The sequence below is a fragment of the Cuculus canorus genome, chromosome 3 (assembly GCF_017976375.1).
Source record: "Cuculus canorus isolate bCucCan1 chromosome 3, bCucCan1.pri, whole genome shotgun sequence".
Lineage (NCBI taxonomy): Eukaryota > Metazoa > Chordata > Aves > Cuculiformes > Cuculidae > Cuculus > Cuculus canorus.
The window spans coordinates 24,095,150-24,110,483 of NC_071403.1; the positions used below are offsets into that span (position 1 = coordinate 24,095,150).

Genomic DNA, 15,334 nt, shown 5'->3' on the forward strand with positions numbered 1-15,334 from the left:
AATATTTTTACTACATGAAAGGCTGATCTTAAATATCTCGATCCTTACACCCTAATCCAGAAAAGCACCAACATTTCCATGTAATTTTAATCATGTGGGTGATCGTAGTAACTTAGATGGGATATTTTTGTACTTATATTCTAGGTGTGCTTAAGTGCTTTGTAGGATAAGGCCTCAGCAATGAGATGCTCTCTGGTGTCATTCAGCATTGATAGGTACTTTCTATGCTGAAGTGGTTACTGATGAGGAAAGATATGTGATTAAGAATTTTTTTTAAAAAGCTTTTTCCCTAACTTAATGCTGTTGAACTGCTAAAAAATCGTATATTTCAGCATTTGATGGGGTTATTTCACTGGCAGTTAAATGTCATGTTTCTTAGTGCTGCGGAATATTCCTAAATGAATAACTACCAAAACCATCACATTCAAACATGCCTATTAATGCATGTTGAAATGTAGCATAATGAAAGCTTGAACTGCAGGCACATAATGCTGCTGAAAATAAGTAGTCTAAAGATATAGTTGCCAAGAGTTCCTAATTTCCGTTTTTGCTGTTGTGTTCACATTCGATAGTGAGATTGGATGAGATCATACCAGGTGACATGGCTGATTACTAATTAGCCAAGTGTTGTGATGGTAGCTGTTGGTGGCAGCTACTGAGATACAGTACTATGTGTCAGAAAGATAAGGAGAGGCAAGAAATTAAGCTGACCTTGAGATTTCATTATATTTAATGTCAGTGAATAACAGCTGATATTTTTACTCCTGATTGCATTCTCCTTACCAAATCCATCCTGTTAGGAATCATGATTTTTTAAAAAAAAAAAGGCAAAAAAAAAAAAAAAGAAGAGACGTTTTAGAACTTCTGTACTGTTTTCTCCCTTTGGAATATTTCAGTATAAAAATCCATATGAGGGCCGCCTGGAGGGAAGGAGGTGTGGAAAGTAGTGCCTTCTGTTTTTAAGGGTAACAGAAGGACTATTTCATTAATTTAAAGTACAAATTATATAATTTTGAGGGTTTTTTCCCTGGGTATCTTGAAGAAATGCAGTTAGTTAGTGATGTTGTTAATCTTCTTTAAAAGCATGGGAGTGAGAGTGTGGAAAATAGAGAGGTTCTCAAAATAAAGCAAAAAGATAGATACACAGGCAGACAACCGAGAATGCAGATTACATCTCTGAGTGGTTTTGTTTGATTTCAGAAAATTATATATTTATACTCATGAAGCTTTCTGTGCAATTTCAATTCAGATACAATGCAAAGGCAGTTTTCCTTAAAAAGTTGTTTAATTCTGAACATACCTCTAGTTCCTGAGTAGAGAAACTAAGAGAAGACCTTTTGACTGATCTCTGTATGTCTATTTGTGCAAGTGTGCTTGAATATCTGTGTGAATCCATGGGTAGTTAAAGAAAATTTCTGGTAAACTTAGAGTAAGTCCTTTTTTGCTTTTGGCCAGGAATTTGGTATCGGTTGTAGAATCATAGGATGGTTTGGGTTGAAATGGACCTTAAAGATCTGCCTAAAGATTTATGCACAACTTAGGTGATAATTAGAATATGATAACACAAGTATCTCAGTAAATTCTTATTTTTCTTTTTTTCTGTTCAGTCATCAAAATGGATGTACAGTTGTTGACCACTGTACAAAAAAAAATTACATTGAACGGACTAGTGTGACAATGCCAACATATGTTGTATGAGAGGGATAGTATTAGTGTGTTGTACTAGCTTTAGGCTTAATTTGAGTAATTCTCAAAAGCCTGCTTTTCTCTTTTGCTGTGAGCCTTGCCTATTGTTTCTATGTTATGTTTAAATCATGTTTTCAAGAAACATTAGCAAACACTACAAAATGATGTTTTCAGGAAGAATGTGTTCGATATATTTTTACAGATTAATTGGAAAATTCTTGACAGTATGAGTACCTTACAGTAAGAAAATTGTAGATCTCAAACTGCTGAAAGAAATTTGTGCTGGCTCTAGTTACTGAGACACAGTTTTGAAATGGAGTTATTGTTCTGAAGATAGCTGTTTCAACAGTGTACTACAGCAGGGTTTAAAATAGTCTTGTCCAACTTAGTATTAATTATAATTGACAACACTGCATCTTCTTTCACTTGACTGAAATATTTAATGAAGCATAGAACTGTCTCCACGTATTTAACTGAAAAACTGCCTCCAAACTGACCATCCCAATTTGTTTTCCTTCATACTTCAACTTTGATAAGACTTTCTGTCCATGGGCTAAAAGTTTATTTGCAATATCAAAGTTCCTTGGTTACTCATCTGCACCAATGCACACGGCATAGACAACAAACAGGAAGAGCTGGAAGTCATTGTGCGGTAGGAAAACTGTGATATTGTTGTCGTCACAGAAACATGGTGGGATGACTCGCATGGCTCAGGTGCTGCAATGGATGACTACAAACCCTTTAGAAGGGATAGACAAGGATTGAGAGAGCTCTGTATGCTAGGGAATGTTTTAAATATCTGGAGCTTAATGAGGGTAATGATAAAGTTGAATGTTTATGGGTAAGAATCAGGGGGAAGGCCAACAAGACAGATACCATGGAGAGAGTTTGTTACAGACTGCCAAACCAGGATAAAGGGGCAGGTGACATAGTCTATAAGCAGCTGGGTAAAGTCTGACCATCACTAACCCCTATTCTTGTGTGGGGCTTCAATCTACCAGGTATCTGCTGGAAATACAATACAGCAGAAAGGAAACAGTCTAGGAGGTTCCTGGAGTGTGTAAAAGGTAACTTCCTGGTAAGTGAGTCAACTAGGGAAAATGTCTCCCTGGACCTGTTGTTTGCAAGCAGAGAAGGACTCGTGGGTGATGTGATGATTGGAGGTTGTCTTGGGCATAGTGATCGTGCAATGATAGAGTTTTTGGTTCTTGGAGAAGTAAAGAGGGGGATCAGCAGAACTGCCACACCGGACTTCTGGAGGGGTAACTAGCCTGTTTAGGAGCCTGATTGACAGAGTCCCCTGGGAGGCAGTTCTGAAGGGCAGAGGATTCTAGGAAGCCTGGACATTCTTCAAGGAGGAAACCTTAAAGACATCGGAGCAGGCTGTCCCTATGTACTGAAAGATGAGCCAGCAAGGAATAAGACTGGCGTGGCTGAACAGAGAGGAACTCTGGGAAAACAAGAGACTTCGTGACCTTTGGAAGAAGGGGTAGGCTACTCAGAAGGGCTACGAGGATGTTGTGAGGTTACAGGCAGAAAGGCAGAAGCAAAAAAGCCCAACTAGAACTCAGTCAAGCTACTGAGATAAAGAACAATAAAATGTTTTTATAAATACATTAGCAACAAAAAGAGGGCTTTCTATTCACTCTCTTTTGTTTTATCGCTGCATGCCATTATTACTCAATTAATATTTGTCAATTTAAAAAAAAAAAAAAAGCAGAAACCATAAAGTTAAAACCAGAAATACGAGAAGAAATGCTGAAGTAGTGGAGAGACTGGGCCAACATACATGTCTGATAAACTGAGAAATTAAAATTAATCAGAAGTGGGGAAACTACACTATATCAATGTAGATACTTAGATGTAGATGACAGAGATAGAGATAGCAGTCATTTAGGGTTCATTAATTTTTAAAACATTGCATGGCAGTTGATTTGATAGCTTGAGGAGTCTCTTAATTTTTGGCTTATTAGGTCCCAGTGTTCTACTGATTGAGAGAAAGATTTACAGGCATGTGGCATGTAATGGAACAGATGGAACTCCACAACAATTTCTCTAGGAACATCACAAATGTTCTCTGACAGTTAGTACTCTTTTGTCACTGGCCAGCTGAGAATGGCTATAACTTTTGAAAGAGTTAATTTATAACTACAGAAAAATAAGCAGAGTACTACATATTTCTGGTTTGTTGTTAGTTTTTGGGTTTTTTGTTTTTTTTTTAGTATAAGCAAGCGATACTGTTTCTAAAAGCAGATAAGGAAATTAAAAAAGCTCTTCATTCCTCCTCTCAGATGTCCAAGATGCAACTCAGCTTGAGAAATAGTAAATTTCGGTCATTGTCCAATTATATTCCCTGCTTATTTTTCCCACTGTCTAAGATTTCTGATATGTTATGAATACTAATAGCTCAGAGGGTCTACTCACCTGTCTACAATTACATAGTCTCAGTATTCACATGAGGTAACATGGGTCATGGTATAATCCTTGTACAAACAGAGAATAGGTTTTGGAGAATTACTAAAATGCCATTTTAGTGAATTTAGGATACGGGACAAATAGAAGGAATTCCTTTTTACACAAGCAAGTTTAACAGTTTTACTGAGTCAAGGTTCTAATTATTCTCACTGCTTTCGCTGGTTAACACAGACCCCAGCTTAGATCTGCAAGGAAAGAGAAGCAGCTAACTGCAGCTTCGGCTGCTCACACTGATGGGATTGTTCCCTAAAGCCCATTTAGTTGTTTGCCTAACCCTGAAAGCTAAAGTTTTACTGAGATAGAGAGAAGGAGAGGGATCGGCAACTCAGTGTTGTAGTTTGATGCTAAGACTCACCGCAGGGAATACTAGGATAAACAAGAGGAACAACTATTGTGGGAGAAATGCTGAAAGTCTCACATCGCAACAGCCTGTAGTCCTGTGGGTAAGACAATATTGAAAAAAATGCCAATGAAATACATTCACTTATTTTATTACCCCCTCCCAGCTGCTTCTCCAATTCACTCACTGTTCCGACTCAGTATGCCAGAGTTGTTGGAAGCTTTTCCTAAACACCCAGCTGTCCTCTTTCCATACAGAAGGATGAGCCTAACCTGGCTTTAGCATTTCAGTGAAGAGAGAGGACATCTAAGAGGCTAAACGCTAATCCTAAACACTCTGTATATATACAGCCCTTCGCAATTTTTTGCTCTGAAGGCTGCATAATGACTCTGTCAGAAGCTGTAGGCAATTAGAAGTTCTAAATTCCACTTTTAAGATTTCCAATTAATAAAACATACATAACAATAGCATGAAGTCCTCCCTCCCCCATCCTTAAAAAATGCAGAAGTGAGTTATAGCAACTGGACACTGAAGAATGTGCAAAGATTCCTGGACTGAGGCATGAATTAAAACAAAGGATTTAAGCAAAAGTACCTTTATTAGTAGTAAAGGAAAATGTGATATCTAAGAACTTGTCAGATGAGAAAATTTGGTACAAAATGATTTTTAAAATTTCAGTCAGAAGCTGCCTGTAAGGAACAACAGAATGATTTCACAAATTTGAATGCTATTGGCAACAAAGTGGTGATGAAATTTGATAACGCAGAAAGAAATGCACAAGGAAAAAATAAGTCTAACTATACATACACAGGCAGGGACTACAAAATAACTATTGCTTCAAGAAGAACAAAATAAAGAATTAATATTAGGCAGCTCCCTGAAAACACCAAGTGAAGCACTCGATACCAAGTAAAAATGTGAAACAGGGTATTTGGATGATTAAGAAAGAAACTGTAAACAAAATAGAAAACATTTATATATATATATATATCACTGTATAAATACACTGTATCGCTATATCACTGCATAAATACATCATACACTCTTATGTTGAATAATTCATGCAGCCCTGGTCATTCTATTTCAGAAGAAAGAAGGGCAAGACAGAGAGAAAGAGAGACAGAAGGAGGAAGTAAATTCACAGGACCTAGGACAAATTCAGCCTATTAAACAGTGCACCCCTCAATTTAGGAAACATTTGAACTGTACATATTGGATACAGAGCCCTGAAATATGTCTGGAAGTCAACAGCTGAATGCACGCCTAATCTGTAGGGGACAGTGGAGGCCTTGTAACTGTACCCCTACCAAGGCAGGACACCTTCCAGGTACACAGGGCTGTGTGGACTTGTGGTTTCAAGTCAGTGCAGCTATTCTTACTTTATGCACATTCAAGAGTAGTCTTAGAAAAGCTGATAAATAACAATAGGAAAGGATTGGCACATAAAACATAGGTAAGGCTAAAAACAAAAACAACAGGAAAAATAACTGTGCTGCCCTTTACTCTCAGGACACATTATAGTAGTCTCCTTTTTTCAGCCTTTTTCCTTTAACACCATCTAGCTACTGAGGTAGCTGGTATTAAATCCCTTTCTAAATAATGCACCCAGTTCAGTGTCTGAACTCAGAAAGTAGGTCAAACTGCAGTTTTCAGAGGTTATGACACCTTTCTCAATGGAAATTATCTTTGGGCAGGGGAGAGCCGGGAACAGAGGGTGGAAAGGTGCCATACAGTAGAATCCTCTCTCAGAACCAAAAGATGCACATCTTCCATATCTGCTATCATGCCAGAAGCAGGGCCAAAATTATGCAAAATCTGGAGCTTGGTTAAATACAATAAGTAAAAAAATTAACTATGTTTTGATATTGCTTTGTGCGGAATCTTTTATTGCAAAAAGTTGTATGCATCTGAGTTAATGGTATTCTTTCAAATATGTAAAAATTATATGTAAAATAATTCAATATTTTTGGGAGATACTATGACATTACTTTGCAGGCTCTCTTCTTTAAAGATATGTGGACTTCTATAAAACTTTGAGCTACATCTGATATTAAGAGAAATTTAAGCAGGGTAGATTTTGTAAGTTGACACTGTGGACATATTATTTAAATCCAGTATTATTTCAACAATGGTAGAGACAAATTACTGAGGTGGGCTTGATACTTCAAGCACAGCTGAGCATTGTGTTAACTTGCTATACGTGGCATGTTCTTTAGTAGGAGTAGTTTCTACAATGCAGCGTAGGTCCTGTAAACCTCATAGTTAAAATAGTACCCTGAGGTGACAAGAGTTTAATTAACTTAAACAAAGTTCATATTGAAGGCAATTAAAAAACCCTGTATTTGACTATTGCTGCCATTTGAGAATCCAGTAAGCCACTTTTTACCATAATCTTCAAGATAATAATGGACTAACCCAACCAGTTAAGGACTTTCGGTAATATTTCAGCTATGACGTTCAATAGTCTCCTCCTCATCTAGATGAATCATTTGAACCCTATCCAGAATCAACAAGATATTCTTAAACAAGGCCATTGTCTCCACATGACAATACTTAAAACATTCTACTGCTAGAAGAGACTAAAAACAGGCATCATATTATAAGGTGTCACAACAACCAACTTGATAACACTCTGGTGTACACTCAAGATGAATGACTCATGCAAAGCTCTGTTACCCTGAAGGAGAAGAAAAAATTATGCAGTGCTGTCCTCTAAAATTTATAAGAAAAAGTACAATGCGTAAGTACCTATAGTACCCTAAACATCAATACTTCGCAGTTCAAAGTACCAAGCGAAAAGTGTCTATATATGCCAAAGTAATAGAATACTCCATTACCAGCTGTAGTCTCTCAACTGTCATACCAGTACATCTGTCAAGCTATAACTATGTCTAAAAACAGTTTCACTGGAGACAGAAAGACCTGAGCCTTTCCAGTGTGCTTTCTGACAGACTTTCCCAGGCAAAATCTAAGAGCTATGAGCAGGATTTAAATGGAGATAGTCTGCAGCAAAAAAACCCAACTTCCTGTAAGCAGATCAAATTAATAATTCTTAGAGAAGTTGGCAAAATGCCTTTTATCAGGGAGACATAGAAACTGTTTTTGCTCTTTGCAGCCTAATCATTAGACAAGTCTCAACACTGAAGCAGAGGAGAAGGAAGTGAGGAAGAGATTAGACTGGCCACTTTGCAGCTTTCTTACTCCGGAAGAATTCTTACCCTGGAAATGAGCGTAGTTTAAAAAGTCTGACAGACTGAAAATAGCAATTTTCCAGTTTCCGTCTAAAACCACCAGATTTCAAGGAAAAAAAAAACCTAGCCAATCCAACATAATTAAAATAATACCCAGTTTTTCAGAATTTGTCATGAAAAATTATTAATTTTTTTTTAATTGAGCAAAATCCCTCATATTTTTCTGTAATATCAAAATTATTGTTTTCAGCTTTAAAGGAAACTGATCAAATATTTTTCTTCCCTGTTTCCATTTCACTGTGAATGTTATGATTTCTGCTTCTTTCTTATCTGGAATGAAAGCGCATTTTAAAATGTCCTGGATTGGCAGAAGTATTGTATTAGAATTTTGCTAAGTATTTCTCAGCAAGGCCTATTTGTTAGTAGTGGTAAAGCCTCCCATTGATTTGTCTGTATGAGAAAGGCTAAGAGGATGATGCTCTTTGCCGCTTGTACCAGCAGCAGCATCAGTAGGAGTATGTCTGTATCATCCCAGCTTAAACTTCTTCCCCAGCAGGATCTTTGGAAACAGTTGATTTAGCTGCTTCTCCTTCTCCTTTGCTCTTCTATATACATATTTTGTGTATTAGAGGGGAGCTAGAAAGAAGATGGGGAAGCAGGGTTATATTAGTATGAGGAGCTTCCAGGGCAGGCTTCCAGGGCAGCTTTGCTGGCTCTTCTCTCCCTAGCAGCATCGCCATGTCCTGCTTCGCCATCCTCCTGATATCATCATGCTCTTCAGATGTGGTCTTTCATTCTTGGCATTAGTCAGGTGTGTGTTCTGGCCTCTCCCATACACCTCTGTTTACTCTTCCTCCTGTTGCCAGTCTGTTCCTCCCTTCTTCTCCATTCCTTTCCATGCTTCTTTTCTACATTTCCATTCTCTAATCCCAACTACAGTCCTTATGCGCTTTAAAAAAATGCCTCATAGCGTTCACTGTGCCTCCAAACCAACCTCATGATCTTATGGTTATAACTCTTGTTTTGCTTCCCCTTTCTGCTTCCTTTGTCTCCTGCCATTATGTCATTTCTATTCAGGCTGTCATCTCTTCTGGAAAGGGATTTTTCTTGTTCTCTGTTTTGCAAAGCACCTGGCATGTTTTTGATTCTGTCAAACAAATAATAACAACAGATATGAAATTGGCAGTGCAGCAGAATCCTGATATCAGGAAGTAATAGAGGCAAAATACACCATTATTGTCATTGCCATGTATACATCAGTACTTAACAAAATTTCTCATTACTAGCTAGGTAAATATCAATAAACCCAAATATTCCCAAGCAAACATCTCTAACATGAAGGAAATGTAGTTGTTTTTCACGTTCGATCTCAATGAGCCACAGGGTTATACTTGACAATTTCAGTATTGGAAATAAGGAAAATAAATAATAAGGTGTGGGTTTTTTTTCAGATGGGTGTTTGGGTATAAAATAAAGCACTGGGAGAAGATGTAGACAACTTCTTAAAACGGGAAGCAGGAAAAGGGTAGAATGAGTGGGTTCAATTTAAACTCTGCTTAATTAAAAAAGCATATATATGGTAGTTAGATTCTAGCACGTAAACTAATAGAGTAGACTCTCCTTTAGTCTAACTGATACTATCAGAAGCTCTCAGCATTGCTGAAGAATCTTATAAAACATTTTAACTGACTTGTCTCAGTTATTACATGATATTAGGCACCCCAAGATAACATTTGTACTTGTGTTGGAAAAAAAAAACAACAAACCCCAGAGCTTAAGAAAGAAAAAGAAAGAAAAATATGTGGATTTTACTGTACTTTTAGTGACAGGAAAGCCATATGTAATCTCTAAAACAATATAGCTTTAGAACAAATGGATATAGGCCAAGACAGAATAGAAATTATTTTACATATGGTTAGCAATCACTTAACTAAATTATCTGAAAATTCCTGCGAGAAAAGCAATGCATTACAGACACTGAGACAAGCCAATGTAACACTAATACTAAAGAAAATAAACCAGCAGAGGAATGTCCCCCTGCCATACTAACTAACATTCTTATTGTTGTTTCCAAAGTAGTATCTGTCATTCTAGCATATGGATTAGATTATTTAACGGTGTGAAACAAAGGGAAGATACTCATTCAAGAGAAGAGCATTATTAATACATTGTAGCATGCCATACATCTCTGTCACCAAACTGGACAAAATGGGAGCAGATGTTTTATGATAAGCTGAGAACAGGATCTGACAATATTAATAGCCATAATGTCTGAGGCTGAGTCAAAAATAAAAAAAAACAGAAGAAAAGCTACAGGAATCAGTCTGATGGAGGGGCAGAATTGTGTCCTAGGGACAAATCTAACATGAAGGGAAGGTATTAACTAAGCTAAATCTCACTTCTATTAGGTTTTTTTCACCTGCTCTTTGAAGCACTAGAAATGCAAGGAATGTATGAGAAAATGCAGCAAATGGAACTCTGAGGAGAAATCCTTTGCAAAAGGAGGAGTATTTTGATGCTCAGTTTCTTTTTGCCTTTTTTGAAGGCAATTAAGTCTTTGAGTGAGTAAAAACAATTGACGTGAATTTATTCAAAGTTAAAGGCAAGTGGTAGTCACATAGATGCATAGGTGTTTAAAACCTAAGCTTACATTTATATCGGCTTGGTCTCTACTGACATTTTTTGTCAGCACTAGGACAAAAGTCTGCATATCAAGAGATTCATGAGATAGTGTGTGTATACCTTGAACCGTGCCATGACTTTACTCTGGGGTGCACCTGATTCTCCCTGGCAAGTACTGGTTTAACCAGAGCAGTGAGCAGATGCAAGCTAACAAGTATGAAACATCCACAAATAAGAGATGAGGATCCCTGTGTGACACATAGCAAATCAATTTGATAATCTCCTTGCAACTGTATGACCCAGCTATTCATTATCCTAACACTTCATCTTTAGCTGCCCTGCTGTCCAATGTCATTCAAGGCCTGAATTCGATATTCTGTCTCCCTGAACAGACATAGAAACCTAACACTGTTGGGAGAAACTGAAAGCTAGACAAAGACAGTGGATAAACCAGCTAATAAGCCCTGCTGAGGTGAAGATAGTTCTTGTGTGGAACATCTATAAGGTCTGATTTAGCACTTATTTACCCAGTCTCTGATGCACGCCAAGGCACACCTGTAGGCAAAATGGGACAAAACTAGCATATGCATGTTACCACACTGTAACTTCCACAGAAAGAAAACCCAATGAGAACTAGTTCTCAGAGAGTTCTGGGGATGCCCATCATGTATCCTAGCAGTCAATCTAGATGTGCCCTGAGAAAATAATTTTCAGTAATTCACAGTCCCAAATCTTCTCTGAAAGTAGATGGCAAAATTCACCATTTAAACAGGAAACACATGTAACAAAGGATCAAAGAGATCATATGCATTTTATCTAATAGTCGAGCAATAGCAGAATGATATGCGAAAATGTGGTGTCTGCAGAAAGAAATATTAGCTCCTGTGGGGCGTGACAGGCCACTCAACCTTTTCCATGAAAAGACTCCATTTTACACAGAACAACAGTCTCCTCATTCCCAGAGAAGCAGCTTAAACATCAACTTCAGAGGGGATTTCTGGAAGTGAAAGGTGCTTCAGGAAGGGAAGAGATTCTACAATTCATGAAGGAGTTTTGGAAGTAATTTTGGATTAGGGTTAGCCTAACCAAACTTCTTCCAGGCAAGCAGCTACAGCTCAAAGTATTTGCCAAGATATGAATACCTACAGATACTCTCCCTTCCCATACAGAGGTTGAAAGTATCGTGTTGGCCTTATACCGCTTTCCCACAGCCCAAAGCTGTAGAATCAGTCTTTCTCTGCCTTTCTCATTAAAGAGATATGTAAAATTTTCGTATGTTCTTAGAATAGATTCAGGCCGTTTACCAAATCACACAAAAAAATTAAGATGAACCCTCTTGGAAACAGAGGTAAAACGATGCCAGGTAGGTGTTACATTTCAATCAGCGATGTGTCTTGAACTATGAGTATCCATGATTCAGCTGTCAATAACCATCAGGGGAGTCAGTTTGTTGGGTTGCTCTGGCATTTACACTAGACAAGGAAATCGAGTGATTCAGTAACAGCTGGATGTCACCTCTGTGAGATATGTCCATACTTTCAACAACATATATATCATATTCATCTGCTTAGTACAGCTCAGTGATCTTAGCTAACAAGGCATTGCATCACCAGAAGTTTTAAATACAAAAACACTAGCAACACAATAGAACTTATGGTCTAAGCACTGTCAAATATAATATTCTGTTTTGCAAAAGTGTGCTGCAATGGCTCAATTACAGACGTGCAAATGCATAACTGTATGGTAATATATGTGTTTTCTGTTTCTCTGGTATCTAACGTGAAGCACTGCTAATTTAGACCCAAAAATTCAACCTTAAATATCATGCAGCCACTTGTAAAAGCATCATGAAATATGCTATATCCATTCCTCTAGGATTTTAAATTTAAATAACTTAACAGCATCTGATGTTAAAAAAATAAACTCAGCTTTACACAATCCTATTTCAAAATACAAGTGTAAAAATGGTATTAGCTGCTTTGAAGGCTTACTATATAAGGACTTTTATCCTTTTCCACAATTATTAAGACACTTTGCTATTCTAAAAGCAGGTAACATTTCTAGGAAATATCTCCACTCTTTTTCAGCAAATAGCTCAGAAGCAGATAAATTAGGCAAAGCATTAGTTTCCATATGATTTTCATTAATGCAGCTATATTCATTTCATAAAACACATAAGAAATAGGTTTTATAATAGTATAAAAGAATGAGAAGGGTCTTTTCTTCCATTCACTATGGGGCATATAATATCACAGAAGGTAACTCTTTCCTTCCACTGCCCTGGAAAAGTCTCCTCACCAGCTGTTTTGATTTCTGTCACGCATCTCCCTCTTAGATTTTACCGACAATATAAAGAATTGTTGGTCATGCATAGACATTGCGTTTTCTGTTGCTGGGGAACTAAATGTTCCTTCCTCACTGTCATCTTCTGCTTACCTCCTAATAAAGCGTGAGTGCTTCCAGGTAAGTAGTAATGACTAAAGCAAGCTGGAGAGAAACGGAAGTAGAGCATAAAGAAGTTTCCCTTCTCATGGCAGGGGAAATATCCCTTAAAAGCCAGAGGCACCTCTGCACAAGGAAACAAACAGGGAGACCTGCAGAGGAACTTGAGTGTTGTAACACAACAGCAACTCAAGTAACAACCACAGGAAAGATATTGTCTGTCAGACTGCGATGTATACCCGTGTAGGCAAGCAATTTAAAGTGGGATGAGGCAATTCATGACAGAGAATTGCAACAGACCGCACACAGGCTGTTAGGGATGATTTTGGCAGCAAGTAGGAAGCATCAGAGAGGATTTGTCTCTTGAACAAGTTTAGGTAATGTAGGCATCGAGACAATTATTTATCTTGAAAAGAGCACTACAAATAAATGCCTGAAAGCTTTTTTTTTTTTTTTTTTTTTTTTCCCCTTTTACCAACTTTCCTTCCTGCTTTTGGCAGTACATGAACTGGAATGTGCAGGGAAGTTATAGAGTAAGGTGCAGACTTTCTCTCCACAACAGCAATCAATCACTCGTCCATAGTACTGAGGCCCAGTACTGTATTAAAGGAAAATAGTCATTAAGAATCCTCCTCACTGCCTCACTGGCCCAAGTTTCTTTCCTGTAAATCTATTGGCCAGTATTTAAACCTAATCCTATCTTCTTCTCCAGCAGCCCATGATGGTGCAAACACTGGCTACTAGAGAAGAAAACACTGCTATTTTGTATAGAGAGGCCTTAAGCTGCCAGTTGAGTAGAACAGCCAGGAGAGGGACCTGAGATGAAATGGGCTGAGAGCAAGGGCTCTGCCACACAAAGATGTTGAAAGAGAAATACAAAGATTACCCAAAGTCACCCACAGATCTACCACCTCCTCTCAGCCTCTCCCTTCCTATCCAGAGTCCTCTCATTCCACCCAATCGGTTTCTTCTCTCCTACTGTCTGGACCGATTTACTCTTCCACTGACCTCACATCGGAGCACCAGTGTCACCAAACCCAAACTGAATACATGGTGAAGTCTTGATCTTATTCTATTGCAGAATTAACTTATTATTTATTTAGTCTTATGGACTCTTAGATTTTGTATTTGTGGTATAGTTTCACTGAGAACGACAGAGGATATCTGCTACCCAGAAAGTTCCATACTTTGGTAAGTAGAGTGTTCCATGGGGTGTGAAAGCTCCACACGCAGGATTCCTATAGATGCATCTCTTTCACTTTCTGAGCAAAATCTGGAAAGAACACCCTTGAGAGAACAAATGTGAGATTCCTGCACCTTCTTACACTCAAGCTACACATGCATTCTTTGCATAGGCTGGTTGGTCCCTGAGGAAAGGAAATTGAAACATGTTTTCCCACAGACAACTTAAAAATGGACATGTAGCTCTTCAGGTAAGCCAGTGGAAGCTGGCAAAGTAAGACAGGTTGAATGACAGTGAAAAAATTGCCTGAGTAATTTTCCTGCAGACATGAAATGTGAGGGATCAACGTGGATAAATTCTATCTATAATTCTGCCTAGCCTCTTTCAAACAAGATTTGGATGTCCTGGTAAAACAGATGATTTTTCTTCTTAGTGAGATGGCATCTTTGGAGCAGGAAGATTGTTTCATAATATAAGGGAGAAACTCATGGTTTTCTTCGTAATTCTAAGGAAACAACCAGAAGATTATTTTTGTTGTACTTGATAGACCCTACGGCATTCCTTCCTTACCCTTTTCCTTTTTTTTTTTTTTTTTTGTTGGCACAAGAGAGGCAGGCTTTAGTTATGGATTTTGGGCTATAATGCCTCTGGTTTATAAATGACTCGAAATACTCAGTTCTGGAATTCCAGTAGCACGCATAAGCCTTTGGGTATAGCTATGGCTTAAGCAATGTGTTTTCCAGTGTTAGCTATATTATGATTCATCAGATGACCTCTAAACGGTAGGTTTTCATTATTGTTATTACTATTAGCAGCAGCACAGTTCTACAATCGGTTATTTGGTTCAATTAAATACTGAAGCCTTGGTCCATGGATGAATAGATTTTTTTGTTCCCAATTTAGCTCTTCTGGCCCTAGGCATTATGTCTTGTTTTGTTCAAGATACATTTGGCTGGCTACACAAGTTTTGCATGGTGCATCATGTCTTTATCAAAGTCTATCAAGACATTTTGACTTGTGGTTCTTTTTTGGCCACTCTAATTAGACATTAATTTCACCCAGTTTGTGTAGTATCCACGCTAAACCTGCTACCATTATCCTGGACCTAAAGAAAACTACTCAAAAACCTTCTGAGCACACATAGAATCAGAGTTCATGCTTTAATTTCAGGCTTCTAATCTAAAATTTCCCCCTCATCTCTCTTTCAAGTTTGCTTGAATGAGCTATGTATTACCAGTTGCTTTCCCATCTGTCTCAGTTTAGTCTCTTTGACAAATTCCAATCTGTCCTGAGGAAAAAATCAAGAGTACTGAAACCACTCCATACTAGTTTATTAGGTATATTTTATTAACAGTGTTTTTATACTTAAAAAATCTCAACAGTCCTTAACTCCCC

General features: G+C 37.8%; 1 protein-coding gene across 4 annotated transcripts in view; it reads right to left on the minus strand.

Moving 5' to 3' along the window:
- Positions 1 to 5,063: 5,063 nt before the first annotated feature.
- Positions 5,064 to 15,334, minus strand: part of EPHA7 (EPH receptor A7) — a 165,680-nt gene continuing 155,409 nt past the window's right edge. The window contains exon 17 of one of the 4 annotated variants that reach the window (XM_054062171.1): positions 5,064 to 8,839. In XM_054062171.1, coding sequence (XP_053918146.1) covers positions 8,644 to 8,839 — 196 coding nt within the window. In that variant the 3' untranslated portion in view covers positions 5,064 to 8,643. The remainder of the gene's footprint in view (positions 8,840 to 15,334) is intronic. The other 3 variants (XM_009556823.2, XM_054062170.1, XR_008449082.1) reach the window with 3 other exon arrangements.